The sequence below is a fragment of the Tachysurus vachellii genome, chromosome 17 (genome assembly GCF_030014155.1).
Source record: "Tachysurus vachellii isolate PV-2020 chromosome 17, HZAU_Pvac_v1, whole genome shotgun sequence".
NCBI lineage: Eukaryota > Metazoa > Chordata > Actinopteri > Siluriformes > Bagridae > Tachysurus > Tachysurus vachellii.
The window spans coordinates 10097905-10116014 of NC_083476.1; the positions used below are offsets into that span (position 1 = coordinate 10097905).

At 37.9% G+C, this 18110-nt stretch overlaps 1 protein-coding gene across 1 annotated transcript in view; it reads right to left on the reverse strand.

Moving 5' to 3' along the window:
• Nucleotides 1–184: 184 nt before the first annotated feature.
• Nucleotides 185–18110, reverse strand: part of trpc5a (transient receptor potential cation channel, subfamily C, member 5a) — a 35888-nt gene continuing 17962 nt past the window's right edge. The window contains exons 5-11 of the mRNA XM_060891562.1: nt 16902–17041; nt 16120–16442; nt 14267–14462; nt 13398–13607; nt 7010–7051; nt 4353–4442; nt 185–2295 (exon numbers count right to left, since the gene is read on the reverse strand). Of these exons, the coding sequence (XP_060747545.1) occupies nt 1486–2295; nt 4353–4442; nt 7010–7051; nt 13398–13607; nt 14267–14462; nt 16120–16442; nt 16902–17041 (1811 nt within the window). The 3' untranslated portion in view covers nt 185–1485. The remainder of the gene's footprint in view (nt 2296–4352; nt 4443–7009; nt 7052–13397; nt 13608–14266; nt 14463–16119; nt 16443–16901; nt 17042–18110) is intronic.

The following is an 18110-nucleotide window of genomic DNA, read 5'->3' on the forward strand; positions in this document are numbered from 1 at the left end:
GATTCTGTTAAATGATTCAAAGTAGCCAACATTTCAGACACCCACAATCAATACAAAATTAAACAACAAAAAAAAACACTTTTTTTGTGTTGAATGATTATATTTCAGTGATCCAAAGCAGAATGTGGGAAACTGACAATTGCAAATTTTTCATAATTTAACAAGTTTTCCTAACAATGTTGTCCATGCAAATTATAATTGGAATAAAAATATTATACCTTGTTAATTAGTTTTGTTAGCTTTGAATTTGTGACCTATTTTCTATGCTATCTTTCATTCATCTATTGGGAAATTATAGAAATTGAAAGCAAGCCAAGTTTCTGTAAGTCAAAGTTAATCCATTGTCATGAGACAAAAGCATAATGAAACCTGTTTTATCAATGCAAAATGTAGAAAAATAATTTCATTAAAAAACTGAAAGCTTCATAAAAGTTAAGTCAACATTTTGACTTTGCCTATTGGCATAAAAGATCAAATTATTACTAAAATTACCGAAGAGTATAGTGGCTATTGAAAATTAGATTCCGTTGTATAGATTAAAATTAGATGATAATGAATAACATTTGAATACCTTTCACAATCTTAATATGCTTGACCTGACTTGATGCATTCATTTATTTTTCTCATTTTATATTTGCTTCTTCTTAACTATTTTAGAGCCATTCACTGTAGACATGCTCACTTCTTGTCTAAACAAGAAGTACATGCACAAGTAATTATTGTTCAGATGCTTATTTCCAAATGTGGCTTTTTGCATGAAATGTTTGTAGGGTTCTGTGTTTCTCAAGAGTCAAAAGTTTGGCTTCTTCCTCTGGGGCTTTGTATTTAATCTACCCTTATTTTAATGCATAGAAACAAATGAATAATCTTTGTAAGGGAAGATCATGCTGTCTGAACTTTTAGTGTTCTATTATTCTGAAACTTCTGCTCAAAATTATGTAAGGGTTAATTTATATAAGGGCACACTGGCATTTTTGGCAATGTTGCAAATGCCTAATATGGCACAAGATCATCAAGAATGAGATGTTTTGTCTCAGCCAATTTGATCTCTTTCCATTTGCTTCCAAACGGTTGTTGAATTTATAGTTTTTTCTCAAGATCAGATTGCATTTTTTACACAACACCTTAGAATTGAGGGAAGCATTATTAAATAAATTCCATGAGAGATGATGTGATCGCTATATGTAGCTGTTGAGTATATATGCAAATGATATTTGGTGTGTACTTGTAACAAAAAAAAAAAAGAAAGCACTGCATTAGGAGTTATTGACTCAAATGCACTCCCATATTGCTGAAACTGAATCATTAACATTCTCAATACAGTATTTAAAGACTACTTATTTGCTAATTATAGGTTGATGTAATAAAAGCAAATTGAATATACTGTATGTACAAGTGCTGTCCGTTGCCTATATTAATATGAATACAGACATGTCAGGTCTGCCTTTCTCATTGCAGCATACTGTTTGTGCAGCCAATGAGAGTTTAGAGCTGTGTGGTGATTGACTCCTCCTGTTCCCAGTAGGAGGAGTCAAGGCTCTCACAGGGCCCTGGCAAGCCCTGACACAGATCCTCACTGGAGGAGAGCAAGCGGGAACTGGAGGCAGTCAGGCTGGAAGCACAGTGTAGGCTAGGGGGTCTTAGCAGGAGGTTGTCTGTGTCATTTGCCTGCTGGGACACTGACTGAGTTTGATTCTTGTCTCTTGCACCAGATTCTCCTCTGAGTGTGTGCAGGTGCATGCTGCTTCTTGACAGCCAGTTCTCTGGCTGTGCATGGGAGTCCTGCCAGGATGTTGGCAGTTGCAAAACGCCATCTGAAATGCTGTAGGTTTGTTGCTGTTGGGGACCCTTGAATCGTGATTCCACAACATGTCCATTCACACGACGAAACAGTGATCCCAAACGGCGCAATGAGTCTTTCTTTGAGCGTGAGAAGTGCCGCAAGCGACCACTTGTCCTCACAAATGAAGGGGACCACCTGTTTTTCTTGAAGCCATTGCTTTTTGGTCCATCATCCACATCCCCCAAACCTGCCATAGAGCGGAAAAGAGCTGAAACAGTAAATTGGCCATCACGTCTCCTCTTTTCTGCTTGGGCAAATGAGACAGAACTTGAGTGTGCTTGTCCTCCAGGCCTTGCTCCTCTTTTCCGCTTCTCTGTATCTTGCTCATCGTCTTGTTCACCGTCAGGTTGCGTGGCCTCACTGCTTGAGGAGTAGGTGCGGCGAGGCGGTTTGCGGTTGCCCAGCAGGTCCAGGACCTCATAACGGAAACTTGATATGTCCTGCTTGAGCTCCTTGATTGACCACGAGAGATGCAAATTAAATTAAAGCAAAGGAAACAAACATGACTCATTTACACAGCACTTAATTACAGGAAATATTTCTCTAATGTAATCAAAAGAATCCAGTTTATAGGCTTGTGAAACCAGGTTGTGAACCAAGGCTCCTATATGGGTAAGCCTATAAGGAGCCTATAAGTGTAAGAAGGCTCAAATAAATGTATATAAAATAATTGGAAACATGATTATTTTTGATAATAAATGTAAAAAGGACATCATCATAATAATAATAATAATAATACATTTTACTTATAGATGTCTTTCAAGCACTCAAGGTCACCCATACAAATTCAAACACTCTCACTCACTCACTCATTTTCTACCGCTTATCCGAACTACCTCGGGTCACGGGGAGCCTGTGCCTATCTCCGGCGTCATCGGGCATCAAGGCAGGATACACCCTGGACGGATTGCCAACCCATCGCAGGGCACACACACACTCTCATTCACTCATGCAATTATGCAATTATACACTACGGACAATTTTCCAGAGATGCCAATCAACCTACCATGCATGTCTTTGGACTGGGGGAGGAAACCGGAGTACCCGGAGGAAACCCCCGAGGCACGGGAAGAACATGCAAACTCCACACCCACAAGGTGGAGGCGGGAATCGATCCCCCAACCCTGGAGGTGTGAGGCGAACGTGCTAACCACTAAGCCACCGTGCCCCCCCAAATTCAAACAAGTAATAAATAATAAAATAACAGTAAACAAGAAAATAATATAAAAAAATGACCAGTTATCTAACATTAAACATTTAAGGAGATTGAAGTGCATCCTAAGATAGCGTGGAATAAGTAATTCTGAACAAGGTTTTGAGCCTTTTTTAAATGTGGAGAGAGAGACTGTGTTACTACGGTGGCCTGGAAGTGCAAAACAAATTAACAAATCCGAAAACACATTAACAAATCCGAAAACAAATTAACAAATCCGAAAACACGTTAACAAATCCGAAAACAAATGAACAAATCCGAAAGCAAATTAACAAATCCGAAAACACTAACAAATCCGAAAACACTAACAAATCCGAAAACAAATGAACAAATCCGAAAACACATTAACAAATCCGAAAACAAATTAACAAATCCGAAAACAAATTAACAAATCCGAAAACACATTAACAAATCCGAAAACACATTAACAAGTCAGACAACCTGGAAGCAGTTGGTATAGTTTGTGACTGGAAACTTACCATCATCAGACGAGACACCTTTCATTCCACCTGTATATCTTTAATGACAGGTGTCTTGTCCAATGATCGGTAAGTTTCCATTCACAAACTATACCTACCTCTAACGGGTTGTCTGAATCGGTGCACAAAACACATTAACAAATCAGAAAACACGACATTTCAGACGACCCGGAAGCGGTTGGTATAGTTTGTGATTGGACAAGACACCTGTCACTCAAGGTATACATGAAGTTCAACAGTCTGCCGCAGGGAAAAGTCGGAATGGATGGATGGAATGGATTACTGTGGATTAATTCTGTTATTTTCTTATATAAACGGAGAACTTTACACATTACACATAAGATTCCATACCTGTATATCTTGAGTGACAGGTGTCTTGTCCAATGATCGGTAAGTTTCCATTCAAAAATGATACCTACCGTTTCCGGGTTGTCTGACTTGTCATTGTGTTTTCGGATTTGTTAATTTGTTTTCGGATTTGTTAATTTGTTTTCGGATTTGTTAATGTGTTTTCGGCTTTGTTAATTTGTTTTCGGCTTTGTTAATGTGTTTTCGGATTTCTTAATGTGTTTTCGGATTTGTTCATTTGTTTTGCACTTCTCGGCCACCGTATGTTACGGATGTTTTCCATGAAAGAATTCCAGAGATGAGCGGTACGTGTAAGTGCTCTGGCACCCATGGTGGTTAAACAGGCAGGGGTGAAATGAATCAATCTGATGTAAATGTCTCATACTTAAAGTGTAGTATAATATTTACCTGTTATTTAACACTTAATATTGTCTACATTATAATTTTAGGTATTAAACAACTGACACACCTTGAAGTTTTCCTCAGTCAGCCCTTCATCCGTTTTGGTTCTGCGGATCATGGCCGCCACATATCGTTTCACTAGATTTTTGATCACTTCCTAAAATAAGCATCACAAGAAGAAAAAGAAACATTACTGCTCATATAATATTGACATATTCATGTACAGGTTGTCAAACGTCAGAAACCACTGGAAATATGCTGAGCAAAATCTGCAAAAGCATGGTACAGTGGCTGAGAACATACACAGTATATAAGGTTGAACATATAAAGCATACATTCACCAGTCACTTTAAAAGAAACACCTGTACACCTGCTCATTTATGCAATTTCAACCATTTATCAGCAGCACAAAACATACAGATGAAGGCCAAGATTTTAGTTAATGTTCACACCAAACACCATAATAATGAGAAATATGACCTGTGACTTTTAACAGTGGCATGGATGCTGGTGCTAGACAGGCTGGTTTGTGAATTTCAGATACTATTGATCTAGGCGTTCCAAACACATCAGTGTCTAGAGTTTGTGCAGAATGGAATGCACAGAGGGTTTACAGACTGAAAGACCTCACCGATGAGAGATTAGAACTTCTCAGATATGTTCTTAATTCAGATATGGCTTTATTCTTTAAAATCCTTTGTGAAATGTAGTTGTGTAAGAGTATAAAGTTTTTATAGGACCTGAAGGACCTTTTGAGCAAAGTCTAAGTGTTCATAAGTGACTAACTAAGGACTACAATAATGTTAACCCAAAATGTCTACCCTCAACCAATACCCCCAGCCAATAGTCTAACGGTCAAAGAAGCAGGACACCATTTATTTATGATATAAGTAAGACATTGAAACTGTTATTTTAGAAAATGTTGCACAATTCTAATAACTAGTTTCAACAAGATGAATAGTATAATGCTATACTATTATTATTAATTAATTACTATTATTGTTATACTATTACTATTACTATTAATTAATTGCATCATTTTAAACTGCATTCACAGCTGTATATTAAACGAAAAACCAAAGTTGCTCATTAAAAAAAGATTCAAAAAGAAACCAAATAGGTAAGTAACAAAAAGAATATGAATATTTACAATCAAGCCACTACAGTTTTATCACCTTCCTGTTATATAATTTCAACATATTCATTCTTTGTTGTAAAGTGCCTGGTCTCTGTCTCTCTGATTCCATCTTGATACTCCTACCAACATTTTATTCTAGGAATAAGATTATATTACTTAATTCAATCATTCATTATATCCTCAGATTCCTGTTCTTGGCTGACAGGTGTGTTTTATGTTTTACTGTTCACGCCAGTTTATAAAGAGTGACTGAGCTACTATTCTCCATTCAACTAACCTGGTCATTTTCCCGACCTCTGTTATCAGTAAGGCATTTCCACCCAAAGAAAGTTTTTATTTTATTTTTATTTATTTTTTCTCTTTTATGTGTTTCTCTTTTATGTGTAAAATCTAGAGACTATTATGAGGGAAAATTCCAGGATATCAGTAGTTTTTGATCAAACCAGCCTCAAGAATCAGTCACAGAGTTCATACTTTTTTGATTGATGTAGACATTTCCCAAAACATTGGATGACTATGTAATTGTGTACATTTTCAGTGGTTCCTAATAAAGTTAATTTAATAGAAAGTAAAAGTTTCTATTAAACTTTTCTAAAAAAGTTTTTTTTTTTTAAATAATCAACACTGTAGTAATAGGCTATAGTTAGAGATAACTAGACTATCTGCAATGCTCCAAATGTTGAGTTGCCGTATTTGTCCCGAATGGCACTACCAGGTCAGATCAGATTTTATCCTTTCAGCAATAATCTACTTAATATTTGATCATCTTTTCCATGCAGTGTGAATGCACAAAACAATTTAGGGCATTATGGGCAATTGTAATATTGCAGTAAACACCTTGTCTTAGCTGCTAGCATAATTTGGCACAGTGTTATTATCATGCCTGTGGAATGCTTGAGGGTGCAATGCTTATGTTTCATGGAACAGATGATTATGTTGAATAATGTTTCGTTATGTTTAAAAGTATCTTAATTTAGTCTTTAAACTTAATTTAAATAACTTTGAATTAGACATTTTTAGCCAAGTGAACTGGTCCTATAATCTCAGAAATGGTTATTGTTCACACTCTCACAACAGACTCCACTAGGAATACTGAGGGGAAAAATATCATGGATCATGGATCACAGGGGTCACTGATCATGGATTTCATGGATCAAAGAAGAATGGCAAGAGACAATGCAAACAAAGTGACCTGAAGGATCTGAATTTTAACCATCAACGTTAGTCCAACATTTTACACACTAAATTTGTTTCAGAGCTGCTTGTTAAAACATGATGTAACAGGGCATGTAAAGAATCCAGTTTACATTGCATCAGTGACATGCCTATTTCCTGAATCACTGTAGAGCCATACAATATGAAGCAATGTAATGCATGCTACAACCATCTTCATCTTCTACCGCTTATCCGAACTACCTCGGGTCACGGGGAGCCTGTGCCTAATGCTACAAACATTCCTCCACAATTCATCCAGCATTCATGATTCATTAGTACCAACATAAACAGCAGCCTCCAAGCATTTAAATGTAGCTTTGTCATGCACATTTGAGTAAATCTTTATATTTTAATAAGCACAGTTAAATTACCTGATACTGCTGGTTCTGAATGAGGCTGTCAGCATGTCGTTCCTAAAAAAAGAACAATATTACTACAACCCAACAGTGTTCAACAGTTGGATTTGACAGTTTATTTCCATTTAGTAATCAACAAACAATTGTGTTGTTCAGTTGTGCTTTGCTGTGATAAGGAGGGTTATAGTAATAATGCACATAAGTTTACATTTATCCATTTATGCCTTCTCTCTAAGTTATTTAAATGTGAGGCAGAGTTCAGTGCACGTAGAACCTTGTAATAAGAGCCTTGTATTTCTTACAAGTATGAAAAATAGGATATTCTGACCAGGCCTGGGGTTTGAACCTACAACCTTAACTACTGAAGCAATCACTGTAACACAAACACCATTAAGTGAAAATGTAGGTGGGAAAATCTTGTCAAAATCTGTTCATTTTTAAAAGCACCACTCACCTTCTTCTTCATCCATATATATATTTCAGCTGCCTTACATAACTCATTATTTGATTCCAAAAACTGTACAGTATGTGTGGGAGTCTGTGGGTGAGTGAGTTTACAGGGGAGGGGCATAAAATATATTCCAAAAAAAGGAAAACTGGGCAGAGAATTCAGCTGCTGATGGAAGACGTCATATTAGAGGTACTGGCACGGTGGAAAAACGGTTGCCTAGAAACTGCCTCTGGCCTACAGTGACTCAAGGCTGGACATACAAGAGCCAGAATCTATTAAAAATTGTTTTAATGATTTGTTCATCTAGATGATTGTGCCAAAACAAAAAAAATCTAATGTGAAAAGGTTTCCTCAGCATGTATGAAAAATGAAATACTTTAATTGCAGACTATAATTTTAAGTGGAAGTCATTTGACCCTTTCTTGCTTCTGTACTTTGCATACAGTAAGTACGATTTTGTTTGTCAAATAGGAAAAAAGTAGTAAATGCAACAATAATAATACTTTGGTAACCTTTTCTTTTAGAAACAGTAGAATGGCTGGCTTTCTTATAGTGCAACACTATAACTGACTGCTGCGTTTAATATATTATGCAAAACAATGTAGGTTTATTACCTCCCTATGGCTAAATGCATCTTACATGCCTTTTAAAACCAGAAAATGCACAGGGTATGAAACATTCTTCTGTAATGTTACTGTAATTTCTTCAAAATGTAGGCAGCCTAAGCATGTTTACTTTTTGATATTATGTCTTAAAAATTTGCTGGAACATTTCAATTCTTTTTTTTCTGACACAAACACTCTTATGTTTGTGTGGTGACTCCCCAACATCAATTGATTTATTATATTTACCAGAGGTGGGAGTAAGTCACACATGTGCAAGTCTCAAGCAAGTCTGAGTCAATTTTTGTGAGTCAAGTCAAGTCAAGTCAAGTCAAATCACTGCTTTATGTCAAGCAATTCAAGTCAAGTCGTAGCTTGAATCAAGCAAGTCACTGGCAAGTCATACAGATGTTTGATGATTTAACTAAATGTATATATTAAACAAAGTTAAATCTACAGTATTTATGGTATTTACAGTTTTATTTGCAACAAAAATGATTATATGCATTTATTTTTAAAAGGTGTCCACATACAGGTGAGTTGTAAATACAATAAAAATCTAAAAATGAATGAAAATCAAAACTACAAAGCCTAAGATGTAAATGTAACTGAAATAAGGCCAACATAAAAGTACAGTATGAAAAGTTTCAATATGCCTCAAACATGGCAGAAGACCATGGAAAATATATATAAAAAAGTGCAATGGTTTCTATGCAACCAAATTTTTTGAACAGGCATTCCCTTTTAATGGGACATGAACACATCCTTAAATTAGATCCTTCCTTTTTAACAACAGAATAACAACAACAATCAATCACGTCAAATCAAAAAATGTAAATTATTGAATCACACAAACCTTGAAGTGAATTAACTATTGGAGAGAAAGAGAGAGAGAGAGAGAGAGAGAGAGAGAGAGAGAGAGAGAGAGAGAGAGAGAGATGATTGGAGTGAGTGTAATTTATTAATATTAAAGGGATAGTTCACCTAAAAATTAAAATTCTGTCATAATTTTCTCGCCCTCATGATGTCACAAACCTGTATAAATTTCTTTGTTTTGATGAACACACATGTAGATATTTTGAGGAATGTTTGTAACCAAACCATTCATGAGCCCCATTCACTTCCATAGTATTCTTTTTTCCCCACTATGGAAGTGAATAGGGCTCATGAATGGTTTGGTTACAAACATTCCTTAAAATATCTTCCTCCGTGTTCATCAAATCAAAGAAATTTATACAGGTTGTAACATCATGAGGGTGAGAAAATGATGACAGAATTAAAATTTTTGGGTGAACTATCCATTTAAATTGAATGTGTGTGCGTGTGCGTGTGCGTGCGAGACAAGAATATGGCTGTGCTTGCAACTCTGAGGTTTTTTATTTTTATATTTAGGGTTTATATATATATATATATATATATATATATATATATATATATATATATATATATATATGTGTGTGTGTGTGTGTGTGTGTGTGTGTGTGTGTGTGTGTGTGTGTGTGTGTGTGTGTGTGTGTGTTGTGTGTGTGTGTGCATCCCCATAAAAGATCCATACGCTTTTCACTCACAGCCTAACACTGAAGACCAATTATAAGTGCTATTGTAAAAAGGCTGACATTTCCACATAAACAGTGACCAACCATTTACACTACATTGCACTTGCAAAAAATTTAATTTGATAGAACTTTGTCACTCAATTGTGAGCGATACATGTTCAACAGGTGCACTTGATGCAGGGATGGCCATAACTCTTACCGCTACCTTGAACAAAAACTGCAGGGAGTCCTGTCCATCACAAATGTCTACATAGTGGTTAAACCGAATAAGGGGACTGGATCCCCAAAATCCCGGTACCCGAAATATTTTTGGTGTAGCGCCTTCCATGTTTCGTCACGACTGTTGTTTATTAGTTAGTGCGCGCTCTCCCTCTGCTTGCCTGCTGCGTCACGTGGTTAGATTACGCTCTTGTGTGCGTTCAAAAACATTCATTCATTCATCTTCTACCGCTTATCCGAACTACCTCGGGTCACGGGGAGCCATTGCGTCATTGGTCATCTCAGGCGTCATTGGGCATCAAGGCAGGATACACCCTGGACGGAGTGCCAACCCATCGCAGGGCACACACACACACTCTCATTCACTCACACAATCACACACTAGGGACAATTTTTCCAGAGATGCCAATCAACTTACCATGCATGGCTTTGGACCGGAGGAGGAAACCGGAGTACCCGAGGCACTGGGAGAACAAGCAAACTCCACACACACAAGGTGGAGGCGGGAATCGAACCCGACCCTGGAGGTGTGAGGCAAACGTGCGAACCACTAAGCCACCGAGGATTTGATGGCTCCTGTTCAAGCTAAATAAGGGACAGCCAAGCACAGCCAAGAAGGTCAATAGACCTATAATGCATGCAAGCTGAGCTTGTGTCCAGAGTATACAATTCTCCAAATCTTTTAGCTGATGTGATTGATAGCAAGAATGCTGTTTTAAGAGATATTTGCATCAAGTCAAATAAACACATAGACCTAAAAGGAGTGTCTTTAAGAGGCACAAGTACAAGGAAAGTCTCATCACAGGCTCCTAAACAGAAGCCATTCATGGTGCTGTTATCATCAATAATGCCTACAACATACACTTGTAAGGGGACATAATGCTGTTTGGCAGTCCCCAAAGAAAAATATAAACAAGTGGGCCTGGCCTTCCTGAAGTGAAAAAAAAACCAAAAACATTCGGTGGTGGATTTTGAATGCTCTCAAGTGGAAATACTTTTAACAGTCCTTCTGAAGTAATCAAGGCAGCTTTGTCTGGGTATGGCTTCTCACTATTATACTGGAGTACCTTAGAATATCCTCTTATGATGCCATATAGAGTGCAGAACTGAAATGGGCCTCTGCAGAGACTGGCTTTTTCCTAGTGTTTACTTTAACAAGAAACAGGTGTCTGGACCCAGATATTCTGCCCAAAGTCAGTGACTTTAAGCAATCATTTCACCTTGCAGCATGAACCATGAAGGGGACCCTGCTGGGTTTTCTTTGTTGTAACCAGTTAACCAATGGTAGTCATCAACCATCAGGTTTTGTTTGGAAAGTGACCTTGAGCATAAGAAAGATTCTATGAGGTAACACCAGGAGCTACACAATTGATTGCACTGCTGATAAATACAATTTTAGTTAATTTTAGTTACAAATTCTTAGCAGTCAATGAATACCAGATGTTTGGAAACCATAGACATCACCAGATGCTGGGTTTCTTCCCTGGTGTTGGTCTTCCAGGCCTTTACTGAAGCTGACTTCAGTTCTTATTAATGTGGTGTTTTGCCTTTAATTTTTGCCTTGGGCAAATGAACTGCAATTGGATTCAGGTCAAGAGATTACTTGGCCATTGCAGAACATTGTGCTTTGCCTTAAAAAATTCTTGGTTTGCTTTTACAGCATACGTCGGGTCATTATCCATCTGCATTGTGAAAAATCCACCAGTGAGTTTTGAAGTATTTGGCTGAATCTGAACAGATAACAGATCATCCCTCTGCCTTTTTCAATCATTCACATCATGAGCCACACAGGCTATAAATGAGGTGGTGTGCTTTGGATCATAAACAGTTCCTTTCTTTATCCGTACTCTTCCTCCATATATTTCCTTTATTCTGGTACAAGTTGACATTTGGCTCATCTGGTGTGCTCGCGGTCACTGTCCTGTTGCATGACCCAATTTAGGAGTAGCTTAAGCTGTTGGACAGAAGCCCTCACATTTGTCGCATATTCTAGTATAAAGTGGAGTTCATCATTGTCTCAATTAATGTTTTCAAGGTCTACTGGCTACAAGGATGCCCTCCTCCATTACTCCATATTATAGTACCCAAGAGCACCCAAACATGGCGTTTGGGCTTCTCAATTCAATGGATATGGTTCAAAACTTTGTTTAGATTTAATATAGCAAACCTTTGTCATCCTAAACACCCTCCCATACAAGCCACACATTCTTTTTCTAATTTTGCTGTCATGAACCAGATGTGTTTAAAAATAAAATACAAAGATTTGATGTGCTTACAGAGGCCTATAGTTCACATGATGTAGGGTTTTCCTTTGTATCTGATTGTAAATGTAGGATCATGAACTTATTTTTTTTGCATCTATTCCTACTTTTGTGGAACGAATGACTACATATTGAAATTGGATTTTGTTTTCATTTGTGGTTATTTGTTTGTGCAATTTCAATTTTGTTTGTGCTTAACAAACTAGAATGTTCTATCTCTTGGATAACCCACACATTTTTAAATGATCAGAAATAATTGTTGCCCAGGCCCTGAATAACAGAAAACTATCTATATCAGTAAAGCATTTTTTAAGAGGGAATATCACTCCTTAGCAGTAAAAATCAGGAGGCCAGACTGGAGATTTATGGACTAAGGAGTCCAAGATTAGGCCAAACTATGGGGAAAGGAAGGATCTATTCCTGCAAAACATGTCAAGCATGATGGAGGTGGTTTCATGGATTTTTCTTGTATGGCTGCTTCTGGAACAAACTTACTAATATTTCTATATGATGTATTTAATTATACAGAATGAATTTAGAACAGAACAGAAACATTCTGTCTCCCAATTTACAGAGAAATACATCCAATGTTAATGGGAGCATCATGCAGCAGACATTAACCCAATGACCCACTGGCCAAATCAATCCTTAACTTAAATAAAAACTTAATAGTTATTGCAAGCAATAAATATGCAGCCAAACATTAAGTGTTTTTTAATTTAGTGTCTGTTCTGGATGGTCTACCGCCAAAGGTACCAGGTTCTAAGTCCTTTACCATATCTAGATTTTCTGATTTATTATCTCATATTCATGTCAGTGTGTAGCAAAGAGATTTTGCCCTTAATAAGTTCATAAGGGAAATTTAAAATGCTGCCATGCATACAATATATTTCCATGTTTGTTGAAATAATAAGACAAAGTAGGATAGAAAGAGTGTCAGCATATTATGCTAAATACTTGAATGGCAGCACTCTCAAAACCAGTGTGATGCCATTGGGGAAAACAAATCAGATATGCTTTGCAGCTTGCTGTTTAGATACATTGGGTACCTGTTTTGAGGTTGATCTTTTTGTTATCTTGTCTGTTATTTTAATGTCATTCTTGTTTGCACCTAGCTGCCATGGTATGTGATGCAGTTCTTGAGGAGTACTCTATCCTTTATTACTGTCTGAGTGCTTATGTGTGTTTATGTATTCTATGCTATTTATATATAAATATGCCTTTTGGTGTGTTGCATAATAAAAGCTGACTTGGCTTTGACCCTGCACACACCACCATCATCCATTAATAAAGACATAACCTCTGAATACATACCGTGAACTCTTTGAGGTTGTCGTGTTTGTGCTGTTCATCAGGGGTAGGTTGTCCTTGACCACAGAAATGGCTATGCAGCCATACACACAGGTACCACAATGACTTGGGACTCGGGATGATATTGAAAGGAGGTGGAAGTGTCCCTCCTTCATCAAAGTAGCTCATCCACAGCTTGGTGCGGGCAAACTTCCACTCAATGTCAGCGTGATCCTGAATAACAAAATGGAACTATTGTTAATTGGAACCATTGTCACCCTGATGCTGATGGGTTACTTTAAAAAAAAGTCTTTGTGTCTTCTCAGAGTTTTTCTTTGCCATTGCCCCGGCTTGCTCATTTAAGGAAAAAATAAACATTTTAAAATGTAATTTCATTTTTAGAGCTGTATTGTTTCAAGCACTATTAAAAATGTCTAGCTTGTTAATGAAACCTTGCTCATGTACTGATTGGTCCACTATATTTACATTACAACAGGCCCAAAACTACATAGAAATTGCTTGAAAAAAGAAGGTTTATGTTGTGAAATTGACAAGCAAAGTTTATATTTATATCCAAAATCTTGGGGCTGAAAATTGCTGTCCACCAATGTTCTGCGCCTAATTTGAAAGAGTTTGTGGAAATTTTCATTTTTATAAATAAATTTGATATTACAACACAGCAAAAAGATAAATAATCAGTAGAGCTGAATAAGATAGGAAAGCACTGTAGATTTACATCATGAGCAAGCCATAAGGGAAGCAGTTTTTATAACTGAAACATCTATCAACCATGGCCAAATAATAAACCCACTTTCAGAGTCACTAAAGATTAATATTAACATTCTCATTGACCAAGTTCATTGTTCACTGGTATATTCCCAAAGAGTACTTACAGCAATTAGCTGGTAGGAATTGTTCATCATAGCTATAAGCATGTTGAGCAGAACCACCAGTGAGATAACATTGTAGGTGCCAAACATAGTGGCCCCAACAAATTCAGTGAACTCATGCCGAGCTTTCACATTGGTTACATAGAGGCTGAGCAGACCAAACACTGACCAGAAGAGAGACTGAAGTGTCTCAAATAACCTAAATGGAAAGGATAGAAATAAGAGAGACTCTGAGTGATATGCAGAAAAATATGCAGACAGACAGACACGCACACACAGAATCTAAACAGGCATTTTTGGTGAGTGATTAGATACTCATACAAAGAGATAAATCATGAAAATAATTAGGTATGCATTCATTTTTAGGTCACAAAATATTTCAATCAATTTTTCACTTTGTTGTTTGTTGAGGACATAATGGAGGACATTCCAGTCAGACAGACAGGAAGAAAAAGAAAGACAGATCTATCTCCCTATGACTCAAGGACAAATATATATACACCACATGGTCCCCAACATCATTTCTTTCAAGGTAGATGCTGACAGAACATAAAACAGATAAAAAAAGTTTTTCATGTATTTTTATTTTAAAGAAATGTAACTTTCGTCCCTCTCAGGACAGTTGTTCTGTATTTGTTGAATATCCTCCGATTTTTAACCTACTGTTTCCACAATACCAGAGGAGTGGGTTTTACACTCTCACACAGGCCTATATGGCAGCATTTATTGAATTTATATCCATCCATCTATTCTCTACACCGCTTATACTACAGGGTCATGGGAAACCTTTAGCAAGTCCCAGGAGACTCTGGGAATTTGGCAGGGTATACCTGGACAGGATGGTACTCTATAGCAGGGCACAATCGCACAAACATACACACCCATTTACACACTTGTTCTGGGGGAGGAATCTGAAGTATTTATTGCAATTCTTCTGATACAAAATTTTAAACATCCGAAACATTTTGTTTCATAGCTGACTTCCCTACAAACAACAAACAAAGCCTCGATATTTCAAGTCAGGTATTAGGTCATATACTGTACTTTCATGAAATAAAAAATGTTGGAAAACAATATTGTGAAGTCTTATAAGGTAATTTGTGCTACATTAGATGTTCTTTATATTTCTTATTTTGAAAAGAAACTGGGATTTACAGTAAGTGCTAGGATTTTAAAAAGCTGTTGCCTTTTTACTCACTCACTCACTTTCTACCGCTTATCCGAACTACCTCGGGTCACAGGGAGCCTGTGCCTATCTCAGGCATCATCGGGCATCAAGGCAGGATACACCTTGGATGGAGTGCCAACCCATCACAGGGCACACACACACACACTCTCATTCACTCACACACTACGGACAATTTTCCAGAGATGCCAATCAACCTACCATGCATGTTTTTGGACCGGGAGGAAACCGGAGTACCCGGAGGAAACCCCCCCAGGCACGGGGAGAACATGGGGAGAACACACACAAGGTGGAGGCGGGAATCGAACCCCCAACCCTGGAGGTGTGAGTCGAACGTGCTAACCACTAAGCCACCGTGCCCCCGTTGCCTTTTTAACTTTCTTATATTTTACCTGTTTTACTGTGTAATTTCTTGATGTAAGTTTTTATTGACTGTGTTTTGATTGTATGTTATATCTCTGTACAGCACTTTGGTCAACTAGAGCTGAAATTAAATGTGCTTTAGAAATAAACTTACTTACTTACTACTTACAAATGTGTAAATTCAGCTGAGAGATAAGGCTCATGGTCAGTGTTTTGAATTTATGTCATTTTTTGTTATTTTTAAGCTTGACTTCATGTAAACAATAGGAATACATTTAATGATGCCCAAGACACTTTCCTAACTTACGTGGAGAAGGCATTGTTCTGCTTCTCACAGCGAATGCCTTTGCAGTGGTTTGGCTCGTCTGCTGCTTCAGTTTCATAGTAGAAATAGAGTTGATTGAGACCATTAGCGAAGGCTAAGAGTACAAGGCAGTAGATGAAGAGGAATTTAAGAATATCAAGCAACATTCGGCCCAGCGAAATCTGCAGTGGGCCCAGGTGAGAATTGGCTGTGAAAAGTGAGATGAGCCGAAGTGAGCTGAAGATGTTGGCAATGGCAAACAACGCCTCAGCAATCAGTGTTGGGTGCCACATCTCCCACTCTTCACGAGGACGGGAGCTGTTGTACTGTCAGACCCCACAAAAAAGAAATTTGTCATAAATTAAATGGTAATTAGGCTTGTCATACTGTATTTTGTTTTCAGAACACCCATTCAGAAAGCTACAAGATAGGTACACTTATATGGTCAAAAGTTTGGAAACACCTGACTCTCACTTATCTTATAAACCCCACTAGTCTTACCACTAGGTTTTGGAATGTGGCTAAAGATATTTGTTATATATAGTGAGTGCAAACACAAAAGGCCTGGGGTGCAGTTTGCATTCCAGTTAATCCCAAATGTGTTCAAGCCACTGACATGAAGGGAAATTCTAATAATACAGCACATAAAGACATTGTCTATTATGTGATTCCAACTTTATGTCAACAATATTTGGAAGATGTGGTGTGATGGTCAGGTGTCCACAAAACCTATTTTGTTAGTTAAATATTACAGGTCATCTTTGTAGAACTCACAAGGATTTTACCTTAAAGTAGGCCACCATTTTAAGAGATATGGTGGCTAGGTAGAGAGAGTTCATTGCAAAGTCCATCAGGTTCCACCAGTCGTGAACATATTCAGTGAAGCCTCCGTCCCACATCTCTTTAATCTCAGCCCAAATAAAGCCTGCAAAGATCAGAACAAGCATCTATAAGATGTTATTCAGGAATGTCACCATTAATATCACCATCTGATTTAAAACAGAGAATTTTCTTGAAAAGTTTCTGCTCTTCAGATTTCAACTGTCCTCATGAAACAATTAAAGATTTGATTAAATCACTTATGAGAATTAATTACTTCTGAGAGTCAAAACACAAAACAATGACCTTAGGCAATTTTGCTCAGAAACTACAAAATTAATGTAGCAGTTCATTCATTCATTCATCTTCTACCGCTTATCCAAACTACCTCGGGTCACGGGGAGCCTGTGCCTATCTCAGGCGTCATCAGGCATCAAGGCAGGATACACCCTGGGCGGAGTGCCAACCCATCACAGGGCACACACACTCTCATTCACTCACGCAATCACACACTACGGACAATTTTTCCAGAGATGCCAATCAACCTACCATGCATGTCTTTGGACCGGGGAGGAAACCGGAGTACCCGGAGGAAACCCCCGAGGCACGGGGAGAACATGCAAACTCCACACACACAAGGTGGAGGCGGGAATCGAACCCCGACCCTGGAAGTGTGAGGCAAACGTGCTAACCACTAAGCCACCGTGCCCCCTAATGTAGCAGTTATTATTTATAATTATTATAGTTTATTTTATTGCGTTTATAGATGTGAATGGATTGTAGGCCTTGATGTGAAGGCCTTGGCAGACTTGATCTGCTATGGAGCTGCTATTGCCTCTGAGTGAGTACATATATGAACTCATGCTTGGAGACAGAGATAAAAGACCCATGCTGCTTCTGTGAATGGTACATTAGGAGGACCCCCCCAAAGGGAGGGAGCAGGCTGTCTGTGACCTGCCCCTCAACAGTGCAGATCTAAATACCAATAATTGTTGCTGCTCTGGGGAGCCATGATGCCTGTGTATACTAACTATGTGTGCCTGGGCCTTCTTTGGCAAATAGCCTAACTCTAGTGAACTGATCTTTGGTGAGTGTGACTAAATATAGTGGCCTACCATGTGTGTTTGGGCTAGGGAGCCTGGGGCCTCTGACTTAAATGGTATGTGATCCTGGCT